The 22,152-nt window shown below is 37.2% G+C and overlaps 1 protein-coding gene across 1 annotated transcript in view; it reads right to left on the reverse strand.

Moving 5' to 3' along the window:
- Window positions 1–22,152, reverse strand: part of GRXCR1 (glutaredoxin and cysteine rich domain containing 1) — a 186,665-nt gene that overhangs the window by 159,151 nt on the left and 5,362 nt on the right. The window contains exon 2 of the mRNA XM_053700270.1: window positions 10,193–10,195. Coding sequence (XP_053556245.1) covers window positions 10,193–10,195 — 3 coding nt within the window. The remainder of the gene's footprint in view (window positions 1–10,192; window positions 10,196–22,152) is intronic.

Here is a 22,152-nt window from a genome sequence, read left to right on the forward strand (position 1 = left end):
TCTGGGATATCCATCTATTCATTTATAATAGTGTCTATAAGTGGGGGAATACACTTATAATTTCCGGCAATATGATATTCAATATAGACGTGTTTTGAATTCCTTTGCATTTATCTTAGAAAAGCCGACTCACTAATAACTCTATCTACTTTTAGGAAATCATTCCCTCTGATAACGGTAACTAATTTGGCTATTTCCAACAATGTGTTTGAATATTTAGATTTACATGTGCAACTGTGGATTTAACCGTATCATTGGGGAATATACATTTTTAATACATTTTTTATATATATTTTACATTTTGTTTATATTTTATATTTTTCTTGTAATGTTTTTCATGTATGAAATCATTCATCTGTATATGAACACAATATGTGAAGAGTTAATGAATGCACAATTGCTAACAATAGAATTTATGTGTGCAGTGCCAGTAGGTGTGCCCGATCTGGTAGTTAATATTTTATATATTGTTTTTATATATATATATATATTTTATTAATCATTAGATTTTTAGATTATTAGAGCCCATTGCGGCTTTTTAACTTGTGCGGTTTTGTTGCTAATACCGCATTGGTTAATATCCCTTCACTCCCGTAACCATGGAGTTGTGTATCTACAAGCACCCCATTGGACAGTATACGCCAATGGAACTCCCAGCATGGGGACACACCTACGTACATGCGCGGTATGCATTTGAAGACGCCGTACTAATTGTTATAAGTTCGTGGTTTTTATGTGTTTCATTATACACTTATGCACCTGAGGAAACGGTCACGTACAGACCGAGAAACGTTGTGTAAATAAAGTCTTATTTATTTTAAGATTGCAGCCACGAACTTTCTTTTTCTGACATCTATATTGGTAACATTGTATTTTGCCATCACAATACAAAATACAAACTACCATTTGCCTTGCTGTATCACTCCTCTTTGGAGAGCACGGATCTGAATTGGATATCTTGATCTGAGCAGACCGCAAGTCAGTCCTTTTGAAAATTGGCTGGGAGCCAAGATCACCAGCGTATGGTTGTTGTTGAATTGTGTTATAAATCTGACTTTCTCATTCCCCTTAGTAGATCCTTCAATAGGTATAGTCTCCTTATTCTTGACAAAGAAATCCTCTCTGCATTTGTTTCTGGCTCTCTTGTAGCTATTCTCAATAAGATCTAAAGGGTAATACTTCTCAATAAACCTTTTCTTTAAAATATTCGCTTGTATATCAAAACTGTCTAAATCAGTACAGTTCCTGCGAATCCTACAAAATTGGTTGTAAAGGATATTCTTCTTCGAAGGTAAGTGGTGGTTGCTTTTATAGTTCAAATAACTATTAGCATCCACCGACTTAAAAAAGGTTTTGGTAGAGATATTGCCTATGCTATCCCATGATAAAATGAGATCCAAAAATTCTATACTAGTCACATCTATTTTAGAGGTGAATTTCAGGCCTAATGAATTATTATTTAGACTTTCCATAAATTTCTGAGCCAGTGAGATTTCCCCCTCCCAGATGAAAAGGAGGTCATCTATGAAACGGCCATAGAAGACCAGGTTCGCCCCATATGAGGAAGGATATATGTATTGTTCCTCAAAGAATCCCATGAAGAGATTAGCAAAACTGGGGGCGAACCTGGTCCCCATGGCAGTTCCCCTGATCTGCAAATAAAATTTCTCCTGATATACGAAGTAGTTATTTTTCAATACAAAGGATATACATTCCAATAGAAAATCCCTTTGTTTGACTGGCATGTAGATGTCTCTCTCTAGATAATATTGGATAGCTTGAATTCCCAGATGGTGTGCAATATTGGAATATAAAGCAGAGACATCACAGGTCAGCCAAACCAAGTCTCTCCCTTCTTTTTTAATGTGGGATAACTTATATATTAAGTCTGGTGTGTCTTTTATATAGGATTTTAAAGTAATCACAGATTTTTTTAAAAAGGAATCCACATATTCGGATAAATTACAGGTTAAGTTGTCAATTCCTACGTACATGCGCGGTATGCATTTGAAGACGCCGTACTAATTGTTATAAGTTCATGGTTTTTATGTGTTTCATTATACACTTATGCACCTGAGGAAACGGTCACGTACAGACCGAGAAACGTTGTGTAAATAAAGTCTTATTTATTTTAAGATTGCAGCCACGAACTTTCTTTTTCTGACATCTATATTGGTAACATTGTATTTTGCCATCACAATACAAAATACAAACTACCATTTGCCTTGCTGTATCACTCCTCTTTGGAGAGCACGGATCTGAATTGGATATCTTGATCTGAGCAGACCGCAAGTCAGTCCTTTTGAAAATTGGCTGGGAGCCAAGACCACCAGCGTAGCTACCCAAATTGGCAGAGACGAGCGGAACCTTACCACCACAGTGGAGTGGGAGTTAGCTGGACAACTCTGAGGGTCCAGGAGGCACTTGTGACACTTTTCAAGTGTCCTTTATCCTGTGAGTATTTGGTTTTATTTGCATTGCGTGTCCCATCTCATTGGTAACCGCACTATGTTGGCGCCTTCTTTTATCTTCTTTTCTATGTAGTCCTGCGTACCAAACCTGGGTTCTTACATAAGGTGGTATCTAACAAGAATATCAATCAAGAGATTGTTGTTCCATCCTTGTGTTACACAATCTGGACGTGGTCCGTGCTTTAAAGTTTTACTTACAAGCTACTAAAGATTTTCGTCAAACATCTGCTTTGTTTGTTGTCTACTCTGGACAGAGGAGAGGTCAAAAGGCTTCGGCAACCTCTTTTTCTTTTTGACTAAGAAGCTTAATCCGCTTAGCCTATGAGACTGCTGGACAGCAGCCTCCTGAAAGGATTACAGCTCATTCCACTAGAGCTGTGGCTTCCACTTGGGCCTTTAAAAATGAGGCTTCTTTTGATCAGATTTGCAAGGCGAAGACTTGGTCTTCGCTTCATATTTTTTAAAAATTTTACAAATTTTATACTTTTGCTTCTTCAGAGGCTATATTTGGGAGAGAGGTTTTACGGGCAGTGGTTCCTTCCATTTAAGTTCCTGCCTTGTCCCTCCCTTCATCCGTGTACTTTCGCTTTGGTATTTGTATCCCACAAGTAATGGATGATCCGTGGACTGGATACACCTTACAAGAGAAAACACAATTTATGCTTACCTGATAAATTTATTTCTCTTGTGGTGTATCCAGTCCACGGCCCGCCCTGTCATTTTAAGGCAGGTAATTTTTAAATTTAAACTACAGTAACCACTGCACCCTATGGTTCCTCCTTTCTCGGCTTGTTTTCGGTCGAATGACTGGCTATGACAGTTAGGGGAGGAGCTATATTACAGCTCTGCTGTGGGTGTCCTCTTGCAACTTCCTGTTGGGAATGAGAATATCCCACAAGTAATGGATGATCCGTGGGCTGGATACACCACAAGAGAAATAAATTTATCAGGTAAGCATAAATTGTGTTGCTGCTATCTTTTTAATAAAATATACTACACTGTATTTTTGGGGCATTTGGGGCACATTTATAAAATTAATCAGAGATTTAAGCTTGCGGTAGTAATAACCAGCCGGTTAATTATCTCGCACCCGCAAATTTGCCCGTTTTACGGGCCCACGAATAATGTTGCCCTCCATTTGTATTCTAGCTCTAACTTTACTTTTTTCTATTTAAAAAAAAATCCTTTATAACCTCAAGAATAATTGAGATCACCTGCTGATACTGAAAGATGAAATGTAGGTTTTTAGTATTCAGTTACAATAGTAAAATGAAGTGTAGAAAAAAAAGCAACTCGATATTTCCTTCCAAATATAAATGAATTCAAATTGTTTTTGATCTTCTTCCTTGGGGTGTATAAGGCTCTCTACCTAGGACGAAGACAGACTGGAAGACGGAAATCCCTTACAATATAATATAAAAATATACCCCCTCTTATTCACAAGTCAGCATCAGTATGGAACCTGGAGGAGAGTAAATTCATAACAAAAAAACTTCCCATTGCATCACTTTTTGGCCCCAACAATAAACACATTTTGATAATAGCAATAGTATAAAAAGGGATCCATCGTGTGACTAAGGGGCCCATTTATCAAGCTCCGTATGGAGCTTGAAGGGCCATGTCTAAAGACCGCTACTCCATAACCTGTCCGCCTGCTCTGAGGAGGTGGACAGAGATTGCGCGAAATCAACCCGATCGAATACGATCGGGTTGATTGACACCCTGCTAGTGACCGATTGGCCAAATCTGCAGGGGGCGGCATTGCACCAGCAGTTCACAAGAGCTGCTGGTGCAATGCTGAATGCGAAGAGTGTATTGCTCTCCGCATTCAGCGATGTCTGTCGGACATGATCTGCTGATCGGTACATCATGTCAGACAGACATTTCATAAATAGGCCCCTTAGACAGCTGGTGAAATGTTATGAAGGGCTGAAATCAGTCTTTGAAGGCAGTCTCATCAAGAGGTGTTTTACTATACTTCTCTGTGCGAGGTGATGCTGGCAGAATTCTAATAGCAGCAATGCCCCCTGTGATGATATCTTTAGATAATATTGAATGACAATAACATTTTCATCTGTCAAATAAAACAATACATTTTGTTATAATGCAATAGTAAAACTGGCACATGAAATATAACTCTTTATGAGCTGGGGGTTGTGTGTATATTGTAGATGCATATACACTGTGTTTTGTGTATGTAGTATACTGTGAAATACTATGTCTTTTTGTTATTAAATGAATCGTGTTTTTAACTTTTTGCATGTTCTTTTCTTTTTATGAAGAAAATTGTGTATACAGGATATTAATATTATTTAGAAGTCAGCTTTGCACTATGTAAATATTGTATTTGTTAGCTGCTATAAGTTCACACTGTGTCAGGGATAGGCAAGGTATCTGTACATGGACACTGGTGTCCGTGACTAGCCCTTACAGTGTCCACCACAACCTTAGTATATCTTTTCTTTCTGATTAAATAATAGGAATAAAAAATATGTAGTGTGAATAAAGTTAGTGGCTTGTCAAGAGACTGCTAGCGATATTGGGTGATAAGTTTTGGAATAAATAAAGTCTGAGTGAAATACTGGATGTGTATCTGCACCTGTATAATAACACCCAGCTCTATACAAAGACACAGTAGTGACACTGGCACATGCGTATAGCCAGAGAAGGGCTGGTTATAGGGTCAGTGGTATCTGCATCAGTATAATAACACCCAGCACTATATAATGACACAGTAGTGACACTGGCACATGGGTATAGCCAGAGGAGGGCTGGTTATAGGATCAGTGGTATCTGCATCAGTATAATAACACCGAGCACTATATATAATGACACAGTAGTGACACTGGCACATGGGTATAGCCAGAGGAGGGCTGGTTATAGGATAAATGGTATCTGCATCCGTAAAATAACACCAAGCACTATATATAATGACACAGTAGTGACACTGGCTCATGGGTATAGCCAGAGGAGGGCTGGTTATAGGATCAGTGGTATCTGCATCCGTATAATAACACCCAGCACGATATAATGACACAGTAGTGACACTGGCACATGGGTATAGCCAGAGGAGGGCTGGTTATAGGATCAGAGGTATCTGCATCAGTATAATAACACCAAGCACTATATATAATGACACAGTAGTGACACTGGCTCATGGGTATAGCCAGAGGAGGGCTGGTTATAGGATCAGTGGTATCTGCATCAGTATAATAACACCCAGCACTACATAATGACACAGTAGTGACACTGGCACATGGGTATAGCCAGAGGAGGGCTGGTTATAGGATCAGTTGTATCTGCATCAGTATATTAACACCCAGCACTATACAAAGACACAGTAGTTACACTGGCTCATGGGTATAGCCAGAGGAGGGCTGGTTATAGGATCAGTGGTATCTGCATCAGTATAATAACACCCAGCGCTATATAATGACACAGTAGTGACACTGGCACATGGGTATAGCCAGAGGAGGGCTGGTTATAGGATCAGTGGTATCTGCATCAGTATAATAACACCCAGCGCTATATAATGACACAGTAGTGACACTGACTCATGGGTATAGCCAGAGAAGGGCTGGTTATAGGATCAGTGGTATCTGCATCAGTATAATAACACCCATCACTATACAAAGACACAGTACTGACACTGGCTCATGGGTATAGCCAGAGGAGGGCTGGTTATAGGATCAGTGGTATCTGCATCAGTATAATAACACCCAGCGCTATATAATGACACATTAGTGACACTGGTACATGGGTATAGCCAGAGGAGGGCTGGTTATAGGATCAGTGGTATATGCATCAGTATAATAACACCAAGCGCTATATAGTGACACAGTAGTGACAATGGCACATGGGTATAGCCAGAGGAGGGCTGGTTATAGAATCAGTGGTATCTGCATCAGTATAATAACACCCAGCGCTATATAATGACACAGTAGTGTCACTGGCACATGGGTATAGCAAGAGGAGGGATAGTTATAGGATCAGTGGTATCTGCATCAGTATAATAACACCCAGCGCTATATAATGACACAGTAGTGTCACTGGCACATGGGTATAGCAAGAGGAGGGCTGGTTATAGGGTCAGTGGTATCTGCATCAGTATAATACCACCCAGCGCTATATAATGACACAGTAGTGTCACTGGCACATGGGTATAGCAAGAGGAGGGATAGTTATAGGACCAGTGGTATCTGCATCAGTATAATAACACCCAGCGCTATATAATGACACAGTAGTGACACTGGCACATGGGTATAGCAAGAGGAGGGATAGTTATAGGACCAGTGGTATCTGCATCAGTATAATAACACCAAGCACTATAAAATAATGTTTTTAATTTCAAATGTACCTTGGTGTCCTTCACTAAGGTCTGTACTTTGGAAAATGTCCACCACAGCCTTTGTCTGTGCCTATCCCTGCACTGTGTTTTACTTCTAATATTGTAACCGCAGTGTAATAAATGTGGTCGATATTATTGTAGCCACAATTTTAGAAGTAAAACACATTCAGCATAGTGTGCACTTATAGCAGCTATATACAATATTTAAAAAAGGTCAGTTTTGTAAAACATGTTTTACAAGGGTTGTTTAATGCATTGTTTCTCAACCACAGTCCTCAAGTACTCCCAACAGGCCAGGATTTCATTATAGCAGAACTAGTGCACAGGTGACATAATCAGCTGATGGGTGAGAGTAACCATGGTTACTGATCAGCTGATTATTTCACCTGTGCACTGGTTCAGGTATAATGAAAACCTGGCCTGTTAAGGGTACTTGAGGACCACAGTTGAGAAACACTGGTTTAAAGTGCACACTAACAGCCTATATATATATAAAGAACATGATTTTTTGGAAAGTAAAATATGAGTAATGAGCTTTGGGTTTCGCACTGTAGGTGTAATGTGATGTTGAATGAAAAATTAGTTATCTTAAAGCGTGTTATGTAAATATTAATAATTATTAATACTTAATTATTCATACTTATAAATGTTATTAAAATTAATTTAAATATACATGTATATTTTACAGCATCTATAATAATGATTAATTATTATTATTATTTTTTCAGTATATTATATTGAGTGTTACATAACACGCATAAAGATAACTAATTCTTCATGTGTGCTATCCCAACACCGCGTTAGACCTACATTGTTTAACCTGAAGCACATTACCCATATTTTACATTCTAATGTTCTTCAAAGAAAAATGTTTATTTTTATTTTTAAATATATATCCAAAATCCCTACCATCCCCAACTTTCTCTAACTGTTGATAATAAGATCATTACCCCAATCCCGCATTCCCGATGTCTTGGGTTCACACGACTCAGATCTCTCTTTCACTCCTCACATCCAGTCTTTGGCAAATATTGCTTAAGACAACTTATCACTATGTTTGATATTACAATTTCTTTGAAAGGTATTATAAAAAAAAATGTAAAAGTATGATGTACTTAGGGCTAGATTACAAGTGAAGCGCAAACGGTTTTGCACTAGCGCAATCATGTTTTTGCAAGCCATTTTTATTTTGCTGATATTACAAGTGGATCAAAACTGCAAAATTACGCTTCAATCCTTACCATGATCTCAGAGTTGTGGTTAACTGTTTTCTGAAACTAAAAAGTTGCAAAAAACACTTAAAAAATACATTAAAAGTACAGTTACTCTCATAATAACACTGTCTAATAAAAAAATATTAAAAGAAAATAATGCACAAAAAAGTTATAAGGGCTCAAAGATAGGAGATCTTTGGTGTTAGGAAAAATAAAGGCAGGCAAATGGCTTTAACATTGAGACACATACAGATACATTGCTAAAGATGTATTTGTATGCAGTGGCAGCTGGTGAACTTTAAAGTTGGTGGTGCACTAGACCACACCCCATGAAATAAAGCCCCACCCCTCAGATAGATGGCTCCGCCCAAGAATATATATATATATCTCATATATATATATATATATATATATATATATCATATATCATATATATATATCATATATTATATATTACATATATATAGATCATATATCATATATATATATATATATATATATATATATATATATATATATATATATATATATATATATATATATATATATATATATATATATATATATATATAAAACCAAAAAGGGTACAGGACAAATGACTACTATAAATGTGTCTTTTTCCAAAAAAATGTTTTTTTTTTTCCAAACTTTAGAAAACATTAATGTTATGCTAGATTATAATTTTAATGTGGTGCAGACCCTATAAAAAATTATTCTTCAACAAACTACAAGAGGAGAACAAGGACCATCAAAAATTTCTTAAGGCCCTGTATAAATAGGGAATCAAGCACTCTTTTTTTATAAAAAATAGCTCAAAAGTGTAGCTAAATTAAACAAATGGAATGAATCTCTGACCAGTACAATCACTGAGAACAAAAAATAATTTATTAATAGTACAGAAAGAAGTAAATCCTAACTGTCCAAACATAGCAATAGGCCAGTTGTGCGCTGGCCTTGGGTATATGTTAGCAACACAAAGTAAAGTATGTTGAACAAACAATATAGTACATGTGGCCAATTAAAACCCTGAAGATGTGCACATCATAATCATAATATTGGCAAAAATACAATCCAAAGACACCTAGTACACTGCTACACCCAAGCTGTACACGGTACCCAAGTCAATACAAGGGATAATTACCGGACAGGTACATTTTTAGGGATCTAAGCAGTGATAGGTGCTTTGTAAAGATTTCAGGAACAACAATAATGGCAGTATAGTAACAATTACAAAGAATTACATACAAGTATGAAGAATAGCTATTGCAATGGTTATTAGCAATAAGATAGATAGTGAGTTACATGCAAGTATGAAGAATAACTATTGCAATGGTTATTAGCAATAAGATAGATAGTGGAACATAGTAATACATCCTCCATAATGAATTGCCTCAGTACAGCAGTTACATAGAGACACAGCAGTTTACATAGAGATGCCTGCATATATTGAGATAATATTCTCACAAGAGTGTATTGCTGAAGAAAACAACCAAATCACACCAGGATGATTTTCCACATATAGCGGTATTGTCTTCAGCCAGACTTAGCATAAGTCCAAGGTATGCAAAATGGGATAAGTGCTGCCAAAGCTGCATGCGTGTTAGTAAAGCATAGTACTTCTTATTGCTGAAGATGTTGTGTGAAAACAGCAAACAAGCCAAATGAGCAGTGGGAGTCAGTCCAGGCTAACCCCCCATATTGCAAGTGAAAGCAGCTATATTCCTATGTTAAACCATAAGCATGCACTTATCTGATTCTGGAGGTGTCCACAATTGAGGTCCACTGTTTGTTACCGATTGCCTCCTGAAATACTGCCTTGTAATTGAGTCCCATGAAACAGTTTGCTGAGCCAGTTGAATGCTGCATGCTGAGACTGCAGCGTGGTAGGACTGTGTGCTTACTTCCTGGTTGGTCACATGTGCGTCTGTGATCCAATGCTTACGATCCTGATCGTTTCACCCATAATGCCAAATGATAGACGGGGATATACTTGAGCAGCAACATATTATTCAGTTTTGGCCAGTTGAAGATTAGCACGTGAAGCTTAGTAAGGCCAGTAAGTCACAGTATGTCACGTCTAGAGTGATGTCCTGACAGAGATAGGACCTTTAAATCTGGAAGTGTGTCAGTTATCTTAGATAGTTCAGTGAGTAATAAACCTGCTACTGATTAAATAAAGTACTCACAGATGTCCGTTGCTAAAGATTCGGAGGCGGAGCAGAGCTGTTACCCGGAGCAGTGCATAAAACTACTTGCAAGCAGCTTGAGCGTGGAGAGTCTGTGCTGTGATGGTGGATGCTGATGACGTCAGCGATATTGTTAAGGTGGATCTGGCTTGGTGTTGTGTGATAAAAGAGTCTGTTAAGGTGGAATTGTTTTTTGGACAAGCTGTTTCACTTCAGACAGCGCACCCTACAGTTCCCAATGTGCGTCTCCCAGTGACAGCTGGCTCTCGCACACTAAAAGTTGTGCGATTAGCAAGGCTATGGACTGGGTTGTGGACGGCACTGCAGACACTGCAGTCAGAAAGGGGAAAGTGCTTTTCCCTATACTTCTATCTATCTATCGCACATGCGATGCTGTGCGATAGATAGCAGTTAACATGGAAGTTAACATGGAATTTTTTTTATTTTTAAGACAAAACTGCAGTGGAGGTGTTGAGCCTGGATGAATAATTATTAAATAAATAAATAAATCTTTTTATTAAGCCAAAAAGATTTATTTATTTAATTTGTTAATTTTTTTATTTCTTATTTCTTTTGGGGGTTTCTTTTCACTGGGTTTTTTTAGGGGTTCACGTGCGACTGTGAACATATGGAGGAGCCTCCACTGTTTGTATGTACAGTATATATTTATGTTTATATATATATATATATATATGTACATATATATTAATGTATTTATATGTAAAAATTAAGTTTGTTTTTTCCCGATATTCGGGTTACCGCTAGCGCAAAATCATTTTTTTCAGAACTTGTAATACGAACACAACCAGAAAAGCACCAAAATTTAAATCCTAGTGGAGTTTTCGCTTATGAAAAAAATATAAATACTGTGCCACTTGTAATCTACCCCTTAGTATTTAAACTTGATGTCTGAACTATTTCTCTTACTCTCATATTTATCTATTTTTATTTCTCCATCTGAGTCAAATATAGAATAAGGGGTCTATTTATAAAAGTGCGAGCGGACATGTTACGATGTAGCGTATCATGTCCGCCGCAAATCGATAAATGCCGATGTTTTATTCCATTTGCCTTAATTGTCCTTGAAGAAGAAAAACAGAATAGATAATACTAGTTAGATACCACGTTTTCATAAATGTAAATTGATTATACTTCCAATTAATTATTTTTATTTTGAGTCTAATTTTTTTTAATAAGGTATATAAATGACTACTAGCAGGATAGCATGGGCTGCTCTGCAAATGTATATATTTACTTTTTTTAAATATACTCCAGTTTTTATCTATTGATTTAATAATAAAAATAATAATAATAATAATATATTCTAATACAAAATAAGAGCTTTATACTTCTTTTCTTTATTTATAACAATATCACTCAGTCTGTTTCCTTCTGCTTACATTACTGATCGTACTAATTATTTTTACATGATTCCTAACATTTTTCGAAATGTGTTTCTTTTTTAAGAGCCGATTCTTCACAAAAAATGTACATCCTATAAAACCCTATCTAGTTTACTTAGGATGTTCACAATGTTTATAGAGGACTAAGGGGTAAATTTATCATGGTGCGGACAGACATGATAGGCTATAGCGAATTATGTCCGCCGCACATCGAACTGCTGGTGCAATACTGCCCCCTGCAGATTTGTGGCCAATCGGCCGCTAGCAGGGAGTGTCAATCAACCCGATCGCATTCGATTGGGCTGATTGCTGTCTGCCACATCAGAGGTGGCGGACAAGCTTCTTAACTTCCACTTCATGCAGAATTGAAGCGGAATGGGTCGGAAGCAGCATCCGCTGCTTCATAAATCGACCCGTCAGAGTGTGATGCTCAAAGGATCTTCATAATATCGGTATGTTGTAAAGGTAACCCCATCACAAATCCAAAGTGTACGTAAAATACTCTTGGAATCTTGTTTGTAAATAGGTGATTTTGTACACTTCCCTGTGTGATGCGTGTTTCTCTGCCAGGACAGGAATGTTCAATACTGCAGCCTCGCAGTGCATGCGTACATGGTGTGTTTTATATATATGTATTAGAACTAACTTTGTTTATTAAAACCTGTCACCTAGATAACGAGTTTTGCGTTATGGTTTTAACGCAGAAAAAATGTACATTTCAGTGTAAAAACAGTAACGCAGCCATTACGAGTCTTGTCGGTATAGCTATACCACAAGCATTTTAGCCTGTAATGCAACGTCAATCCCATACTCAAAAAATTTTTGCATGGGATTTCCATAGCGCCGGTATTACAAGTTGTGCGGTGAGGCTAAAATGCTTGCGTTCCAGCCTATACCCTCACGATCCATTCCGCTATCTGAAAGCAGTAGTTATGAGTTTTGCGGAACAAAAATGTTTCACAAAACACATAACTAAAATGTTACAAAGTACACCAACACCCATAAACTACCTGTTAACCCCTATTCCGCCACCCTCCCGCATCGCAAACACTATTCAAAACAAATTAGTCCCTAATCTCCCGCTCCGGACATCGCTGCCACTGATAAAAGTTATTAACCCCTATTCCCCTGCTCCCCGACATCGTCACCACTATAAATAAAGTTATTAACCCTTATTCCCCCTCACCCCAACATCGCCGACACTATAACCTCTGGCCTCCCACATCACCACCACTAAATAAACCTATTAACCCCTAAGCCGCCAGCCCCACACATCACAGAAAACTAAATTAAACTATTTACCCCTAAACCTAACAACCCCCTAACTTTAAATTAAAATTACAATATCCCTATATTAAAATAATTAAAAACCTACCTGTGAAATAAAAAAAAAACTAGATTAGACTAGAAAAGATTAAACTAACAATTAACCTAACATAACTATTATACTAAAATTAAAATAACTACCAATTAAATAAACTAAATTACACATTAAAAAAACTAACACTACTAAAAGAATTCTAAAAAATTACAATAGAATTTAAGTAGCTCTCATCCTATTGGCTGATTCGAACAGCCAATAGGATTTCAGTAGCTCTCATCCTATTGGCTGATTTGAATTTAAAAAATCAAATCAGTCAATAGGAATGTAAGGGACGCCATTTAAAAAAAGGCTCCCTTGCATTGAAGATTCAGTGTATGGCGGTGACCGTATGAAGAGGATGCTCCGCGTAGGATGTTTTCAAGGATGGACCCGCACCGCGCCGCCGGGATGAAGATAGAAGATGCCGCCTGGATGAAGATAGAAGACGCCGTCTGGATGGATGAAGGCCTCGCAGCCTGGATGAAAACTTCTTGCCGTCTGGATGTCCGGACTTCAGAAACTGTAAGTGGATCGTCTGGGGTTAGTGTTAGGTTTTTTTTGTTTTTGTTTTTTTGGGTGTTTTTTTTTTTTAGATTAGGGTTTGGGCTTTAAAAGAGCTGAATGCCCTTTTAAGGGCAATGCCAATGCAAATGCCCTTTTCAGGGCAAAGGGTAGCTTAGGTTTTTGTTAAAATTAGGTTTTTTATTTTTTGGGGTTGGTTGGGTGGTGGGTTTTACTGTTGAGGGGGTCTTTGTATTTTTTTACAGGTAAAATAGCTGATGTATATAGGGCAATGCCCTACAAAAGGCCTTTTAAAGGGCTATTGGTAGTTTATTGTAGGCTAGGGTTTTTTTATTTTGGGGGGCTTTTTATTTTTATAGGGCTATTAGATTAGGTGTAATTGTTTTTATTTTTGATAATTTCGTTTGTTATTTTTCATAATTTAGTGTTTGTTATTTTTTGCAATCTAGTATTTTTTCTTTTTTGTAATTGTAGATTTACATTTTTGTAATAGTGTTTTTTTTAATGTGTAATTTAGTTTATTTAATTGGTAGTTATTTTAATTTTAGTATAATAGTTATGGTTAGGTTAATTGTTAGTTTAAACGTAGGTTTTAATAATTTCACAGGTAAGTTTTTATTTATTTTAAGATAGGGATATTGTCATATAAATGTCATGTAAATTTAAAATACAACATTTATGACACCATTGCGGATGACATTAACCCGTTATATGACGACAGAAAGGCTGATGAAATATGATTAAAACATTCACTTTATTGGTATATTGTAGATAAAAATAGAAAGGCACAGTATACACAGACCTGGATTACTGCTGACGCGTTTCCTGCCACATTCGGCACTTCATCAGAGCTAGTAAACAGGTGTGTGAGGACTCCTTAAAGCAAGGTGTAACACCTCCCACACCAGGTGTATAGTTAATAGCAAATTACATATTAACACATTCAGTACAAAATACAAACTAGAATGAAAAAACATTTAGAAATAGAAAAACTATACATAAGACTAAAATTGGGCTTATATACAAGGGATCATTGCTTAAATAATTTGATAGAATACATAAGAAGCCCATTAATTCTGTAACGGATTCACCAAGCAAAATCTGATAACTCCTAAAATACATGAAAGAGCTAAATAACTAAAGGTCATAATCACCAAAGGTATTGAGGATATCTCTGCACACTCTCGTAAACGGACTTGATGCAGTGAAACTAACCTTATAATAGCCATATACAAAGTCAGTTTTATATTGTATAATTACCGAAACTAAAAGTTAATCCCTCAAAGATCTCTATAAATTACAATATTGAGAGCAGATAAATATATGCAAATAAGAACAACAAGGAAAATAAGTGTCATGCATATGTAACAAAGAGCAAGCAACTAGTAAGGATCTCTAGTGTGAGTATACAGACATCGCCGATAGCACCAATGTAAACACCACAGTATCGACCAATCAACCGCACCAATATATGTCACAATATAAAAAGTCAAATGCCAAATGTATAAGACACGGTGAGGTTAAATGGAAGAAACAAATAGCGTTCCCATTGTGTCCATATATAAGTACAATCTCATGTGTGTAAAATATCTCAAGAGTGGGATCTCTGATATACCCCAGAACAGCATAGGGAATAAATGTCATGCAGGGTGACACAATGTGAGGCAACTCATAGCGATCTTAAATATGAGAATGAACAAATCATGGGAACATATTAATACAGACACCACAAGATCTACCAATCTAACCTACCAATGTGTAACACAAAGAGAACTCACACATCTCTTGGATGAAGGTAGAGAGAATGGTATTTTTACAAATAAGATCTGTGAATATATTTTTGTTGAACATCCAAGGATTCCTTTATTCAAATTTCTGCCTAAGGTACATAAGAGCCTAGTCAATCCCCCAGGTAGACCAATAATTTCTGCTATTGGTTCCCTGGGGGGAAGACTAGGTGAATGGCTTGATGCCCAACTACAACCTGTGGTACAGTCCCTTCCAGGATTTTTGAGAGACACTAAACATCTCATTAGATCTTTAGATGGTTTTGATTGGCATTCAGATTACAACTTTGTAACAATTGATGCCATGTCCCTCTATTCGTGTATACCACACAAATTGGGTATCAGAGCCATGAGGAATATGTTACAGAAATACTCTAGTTATGACAGTGATTTGATTGACTTTATGTTACAGGTGACTTCATTCTTATTGACTCATAACTATTTTATTTTTGATGGCATTTTTTATTTACAACAGAGAGGCACGGCGATGGGGGCTAAATTTGCCCCCTCGTATGCCAATCTGTATCTAGCTGACTTTGAGGATAAAAAGTTTTTTGGTATACATAATTTATTTAAACAGAATATCGTCTATTACACACGCTACATAGACGATATGCTTATTTTCTGGAATGATACAGAAAGTACCTCGACTGAATTTGTAAATTATTTAAACCATAATGATGATAATCTCAAATTTACTTTCAGTTTCTCAAGAGAAAACATATCTTTTCTGTATGTCAAACTGAGCAGTGGCACTGATGTTATCATAACAGAGGTCTTTAGAAAGGAGATATCTGGCAACACCATTTTAAGAGCAGACTCATGTCATCCACGGCATTTGAAAAAAGGGTATACCTAAAGGCCAGTATATACGCCTGCGGAGAAACTGTAGCAATTTAGAGAGTTACAGGAAGCATGCAGGAGACCTAACCCCTCGACTGAAAGAGAGAGGTTATGATGAGCAGACTCTCATTGATCTAGCAAATCAAGTTGGTAGATTCAATAGAGATAATCTACTCAAAGATAACTTAAAGAACAAAACCAATAGAGAGGGCATTAATTTTATCACCACTTTTAGTAGACAGTTTGAAGTCATTTGTAAGCTTATTAAAAAACAGATTACCGATTCTAGACAGAGATGTAGATTTAAAAGATATCTCTAACAATTGTAACTTTATTTCATGTAGAGCAAAAACCATTGGGGATATGGTCAGAAAAGATTTCAGTAGGAGAAGTGTGACATCTATGACAGCTAGAAATTGGTTGTCTCCCAAAACTGGCTTCCATAAATGTAATGTGAGACCTTGCAAAAATTGCAGCTATGCTACGGTCGGGAATGTTTTTTCTTCTTCCCGAACTGGTCAGGTTTACAAAATTAAGGATTGCATTTCATGTACGTCGACTTTTGTTATATATCTACTAACCTGTAATATTTGTAATTCCCAATATACAGGATTAACCTCTAGGATGCTTAAAGACAGAGTGAGGGAACATTTGCTTTCTTTGGAGGCAGAGGTACCCAAAACTCCGGTTGCAAAACATTTAGCTTTACATGGTGATAGAACTGAAAGTTTTAGCTTCCAGGGCATAGAACATGTAACTTTCGGACCTAGGGGTGGTGACAGGTATGCAGCTCTAAGTAAACGTGAGGTATTCTGGATTCATACATTGAAGACTGGTGCCCCTTATGGTATGAATAAGATCAGGGACATTAAACTGTTTATTAATAAATCTTAGTGCCTGTAGTCTGTAGAAATTCTGACTACATTGGATACAGTTTATAGGAGTGTTTGGTATTTGTACTTTTGAGTTGTACATATGTATAGGCACATTAAGTACAATATTTGTCTCCTCTACCCTACCTCATCGTGCTTTATACATATTGGCATTTGACTTTTTACATTGTGTTACACATTGGTAGGTTAGATTGGTAGATCTTGTGGTGTCTGTATTAATATGTGCCCGTGATTTGTGCATTCTCATATTTAAGATCGCTATGAATTGCCTCACATTGTGTCACCCTGCATGACATTTATTCCCTATGCTGTTCTGGGGTATATCAGAGATCCCACTCTTGAGATATTTTACACACATGAGATTGTACTTATATATGGACACAATGGGAACGCTATTTGTTTCTTCCACTTAACCTCACCGTGTCTTATACATTTGGAATTTGACTTTTTATATTGTGACATATATTGGTGCGGTTGATTGGTCGATACTGTGGTGTTTACATTGGTGCTATCGGCGATGTCTGTATACTCACACTAGAGATCCTTACTAGTTGCTTGCTCATTGTTACATTATGCATGACACTTATTTTCCCTGTTGTTCTTATTTGCATATATTTATCTGCTCTCAATATTGTAATTTATAGAGATCTTTGAGGGATTAGCTTTTAGTTTCAGTAATTGGTCTCTTATATACAATATAAAACTGACTTTGTATATGGCTATTATAAGGTTAGTTTCACTGCATCAAGTCCGTTTACGAGAGTGTGCAGAGATATCCTCAATACCTTTGGTGATTATGACCTTTAGTTATTTAGCTCTTTCATGTATTTTAGGAGTTATTATCAGATTTTGCTTGGTGAATCCGTTACAGAATTAATGGGCTTCTTATGTATTCTATCAAATTATTTAAACAATGATCCCTTGTATATAAGTCCAATTTTAGTCTTATGTATAGTTTTTCTATCGCTAAATGTTTTTTCATTCTAGTTTGTATTTTGTACTGAATGTGATAATATGTAATTTGCTATTAACTATACACCTGGTGTTGGAGGTGTTACACCTTGCTTTAAGGAGTCCTCACACACCTGTTTACTAGCTCTGATGAAGTGCTGAATGTGGCACGAAACGCGCCAGAAGTAATCCAGGTCTGTGTATACTGTGCCTTGCTATTTTTATCTACAATATACCAATAAAGTGGATGTTTTAATCATATTTCATCAGCCTTTCTGTCGTCACATAACGGGTTAATGTCATCCGCAATGGTGTCATAAATTTTGTATCTTACATTTGTTTGTTTTGAAAGGGCAGCGTAGGGGAGCCCTCACAACACCTTGGATCACAAGCCGGGACGCTGTTTGAATTTCTCAGTGTCTGCACTGTTGCATTGCACTCTATGGAGGATTAGGATCAATGCCGGTTTACCTGAAACTTTTCTGTGGAGAACAATCGCTACTGGATACAAGTGAGTTTTATCTACATACATACTGTTGATTGCTCCTGGGTGAATATTGATTATATTAAAGTATCTTGCATATGTAAGGGGTAAACGAAGCTTAACCTGATATCAGCGTGCAACAGTTTAATACAGGAATACATAGTTTGTTTCATACTGGATAAGGCTTTACGTTTTTATCAGTGGTATGGTTTATTATATCACTGGTCTATTGTGCACTGTTTATTGCCTTATCTAACGCATAAAAGTACAGTTCGGTAACATTATCTATTACATTTTAATATAAAGTTAGGGGGTTGTTAGGTTTAGGGGTTAACAGTTTAATTTAGTTTTTTGTGATGTAGGGGGCTGGCAGTTTAGGGGTTAATAGGTTTTTTTAGTGGTGGTGATGTGGGAGGCCAGAGGTTTAGAGGTTAATAACTTTAATTAGTGGCAGCAATGTCAGGGAGCAGTGGAATCGGGGTTAATAGCTTTATTATAGTGTCAGCGATGTTGGGGTGCAGGGGAATAGGGGTGAATAACTTTATTATAGTGGTGGCGATGTCGGGAGCGGTGGAATAGGGGTTAATAACTTTTATTAGTGGTGGCTATGTCGGGAGTGGCAGATTAGGGGTTAATTACTTTATTTCTGTATCGGCTATGTCAGGGGCGGCAGATTAGGGGTGTTTAGACTTGGGGTTTATGTTAGGGTGTTAGGTTTAAACATAACTTTTTTTTCCCCATAGACATCAATGGGGTTGCGTTACGGAGCTTTTCATTCCGCGCTTCAGGTGTTAGAAAAAAACCTAACACTCTCTCCCCATTCATGTCTATGGGGAAAGCGTGCACGATCACGTATTCTCAGCCCTTGGATTTTGTGCGGTATGAAGCTTATCGCCACCATATCCCACACACAAGGTGGCTTTTCACAAATTTGTAATGGCAGCGCTTTGGAGGGTAAAATAAATGAACTTTTGTTGTGTTAGTTTAGCACCCTCTATAGCGCAAAACTCGTAATCTAGGCGTGTTTTTTAATTTGGGGTGTTTTTCTTGTTTTTAGAAATAAGATTACTGAAAAGTAGTTGAAACTTTCCTGTTTACAATAGTGAGCTTAACAGAGTTTGCTCTCTATAAATTGGGTTTTTAAAAAGATTACAAAAGTTCTAGCTTTGAAATTATTTAGCCTCTGCAACCGTACCAAACTGCAGATTAATGATATCATTAATGGATTCAAATAGGAGTATCACTGCACATGATCACTAAGAGTATGTAGGTTTACTAACATTGCTTAACATCCCAAATACCAATACTGTAAAAAACAAAACATTTATAACATTATGTTATTCATAGTCATGCAGAAACATCACGTGTACATTGCAGTACTTCAAGGCATTGCACATTGTCAAACTATAATATGGCACCAAAACATTGTTCTATTAATCAGTTATCAGCAAGATGATTGCATATGTTATAGCCTAATATCATTCACTAAAAAGCCCCAACAAAACATACTCATATCACACTAAAACCAAGTCTGCACATAAAGGGACAGTAGACACCAATCAGCATGTAATGGCCCCTACTATAAAGCAAAATATGCTCAGATACTGATAAAAAAAATCCAGTATAAAACCTTTTAAAAACTTTCTTAGAAGCTGCCAGTTTAGCACTGTTGATGAGGTTATGCTGGGACACCCACTGAAAGGGGCTAGGAAAGCGAGAACAGGTAGACACTCCCCCCTCCCCTGCATATGAAAGGACCCAAGAACAGGTAGACACTCCCCCCCCACCCCCTGCTTATGAAAGGACCCATTACACAACCAGTGTAATCAGTCTACATCTAAAACTTTTGGGCTTGGTTAGGAGTCTGAAAATGTTGTTTAAAAATAAGCAAAACTATACATTTTTACAAAAACACTTCCAGATGGGCGATATAAATGGATCATATGCAAAGAAAAATCTAGTGTATAGTGTCCATTTAAGTTAAATTCTATCTCACCTGCACTATTCTTTTATCTTATACCTGTTTATCTAGCAGTGAGAATGTAACAGGATTACTCAACATACTGGGGCCGATTTATCACAGCCCGAATGGGGTCCTATACCCCTGTTTCTGCGCGAGACTTCAGGCTCGCCTGAAACAGGAGTTAAGAAGTAGCTGTCTTAAGACCGCTGCTCCTTAACTCGTCCACCGTCTCTGAGGCTGCAGACTTCAATCCGCCCGATCTCATACGATCGAGTTGATTGACACCCCCTGCTAGCGGCCAATCTGCAGGTGGCGGCATTGCATAAGCAGTTCACCAGAAATGCTTGTGCAATGATAAATGCCGACAGCGTATGCTGTCGGCATTTAGCGATGTCTGGTGGACATGATCGCTACAGCGGATCATGTCCGCCAAACATTTGATAAATCAGCCCCAATGTCTTTATGAGGTTATACACATTGCTTGCAGACAATAACACTATACCCCTTCATCTAGTAACAATAATACAATAATAGCCTGCTGTTATATCATGATATCACACAGGGCACAGAATTTCAGTTTGAGATTACAAACTTTTCAGGAAATATGTAATACATATTTTCAGTTTTGTGAATTTAAAAAAAAAATTTAAAACTTTTGCTTTGGGGGAATGTAAAAGTCTGAGAAAAAGAAACTTTACATAGACAGCTAGACATAAATCATCTGAGTCTATGATGTACTAAAGGTTTACATCTGTGATGTCATTATGTAATGGGAAACAGGAGACACAATTATAAAGTTAGTAGATAGTGCAGGACATAGAGCACCTTACTTCTATACTGAACATTACAGGATATTGGTCTATAAAACACAGTTAGGGCCAGATTACAAGTCAAAAAGGCAATCAATATGGAGCATTAATATAGATTGACCACATACTGCTTGCATTGTTTGCACTCACATTACAAGTAGTTGGTTATTATTTTGTTAGTGCTGCTCATTGCACTAACACAAACAAAGCAGTTTTTATAGCCATTGACTGTAATGATACATAGACAGTTGCTGTTTGATATGTGCTTGACTTAAGGACAACCAAGTGTGCAGTGCAGATAAGTCACATAGAGGGTTTGCTGTAGAACACATTTCATCAGGGTTTATTATGGATTAACTGTCTAATTCTAATGACAATGGAACATTTCTAAATACTGATGTTCTCTACACAGCAACCACTGACCAGTGCATAGCAGGTATAGGGCAGTAATATTAAAAATGTAGGTGTTATTTGAATAATAAGAATTGTATCTAACAAGAGTGTCAATAGCAATCTTGATCCTGTTTATTGATTCTTGATACATGACTGAAGGACTAGGTAAAAAATCCTGAATATTCCTAGAATACCCCAAAGTGCCTATGGCCAGCCTCTTGTTAGTTTCTGTGAGGATTGTGAGATGTATTTATTCATTTTATCTAGCAAGACTAATTTACCCTTATAAAGCAGACATGCGACCATTTTGATCATGCTCCCTTACTATATGAAGCCAGATTGAAGATTGTTACACAGATTGACACTGTCTGTGTCACTCTCTGTAACAATCTTCCATTGGTGCAGAGTGGGAGCAGCGGAAGGGAAGGAGGGAGGTGGGTGAACAGCCCAGTGGAGAAGTGGGAGGGAGGAGAAGGGTTCCCTACACTTTGGGAAAATATTAGACAGGGGAGAGGGTGGGAT

This window comes from Bombina bombina, chromosome 2, assembly GCF_027579735.1.
Source record: "Bombina bombina isolate aBomBom1 chromosome 2, aBomBom1.pri, whole genome shotgun sequence".
Taxonomy (NCBI): domain Eukaryota; kingdom Metazoa; phylum Chordata; class Amphibia; order Anura; family Bombinatoridae; genus Bombina; species Bombina bombina.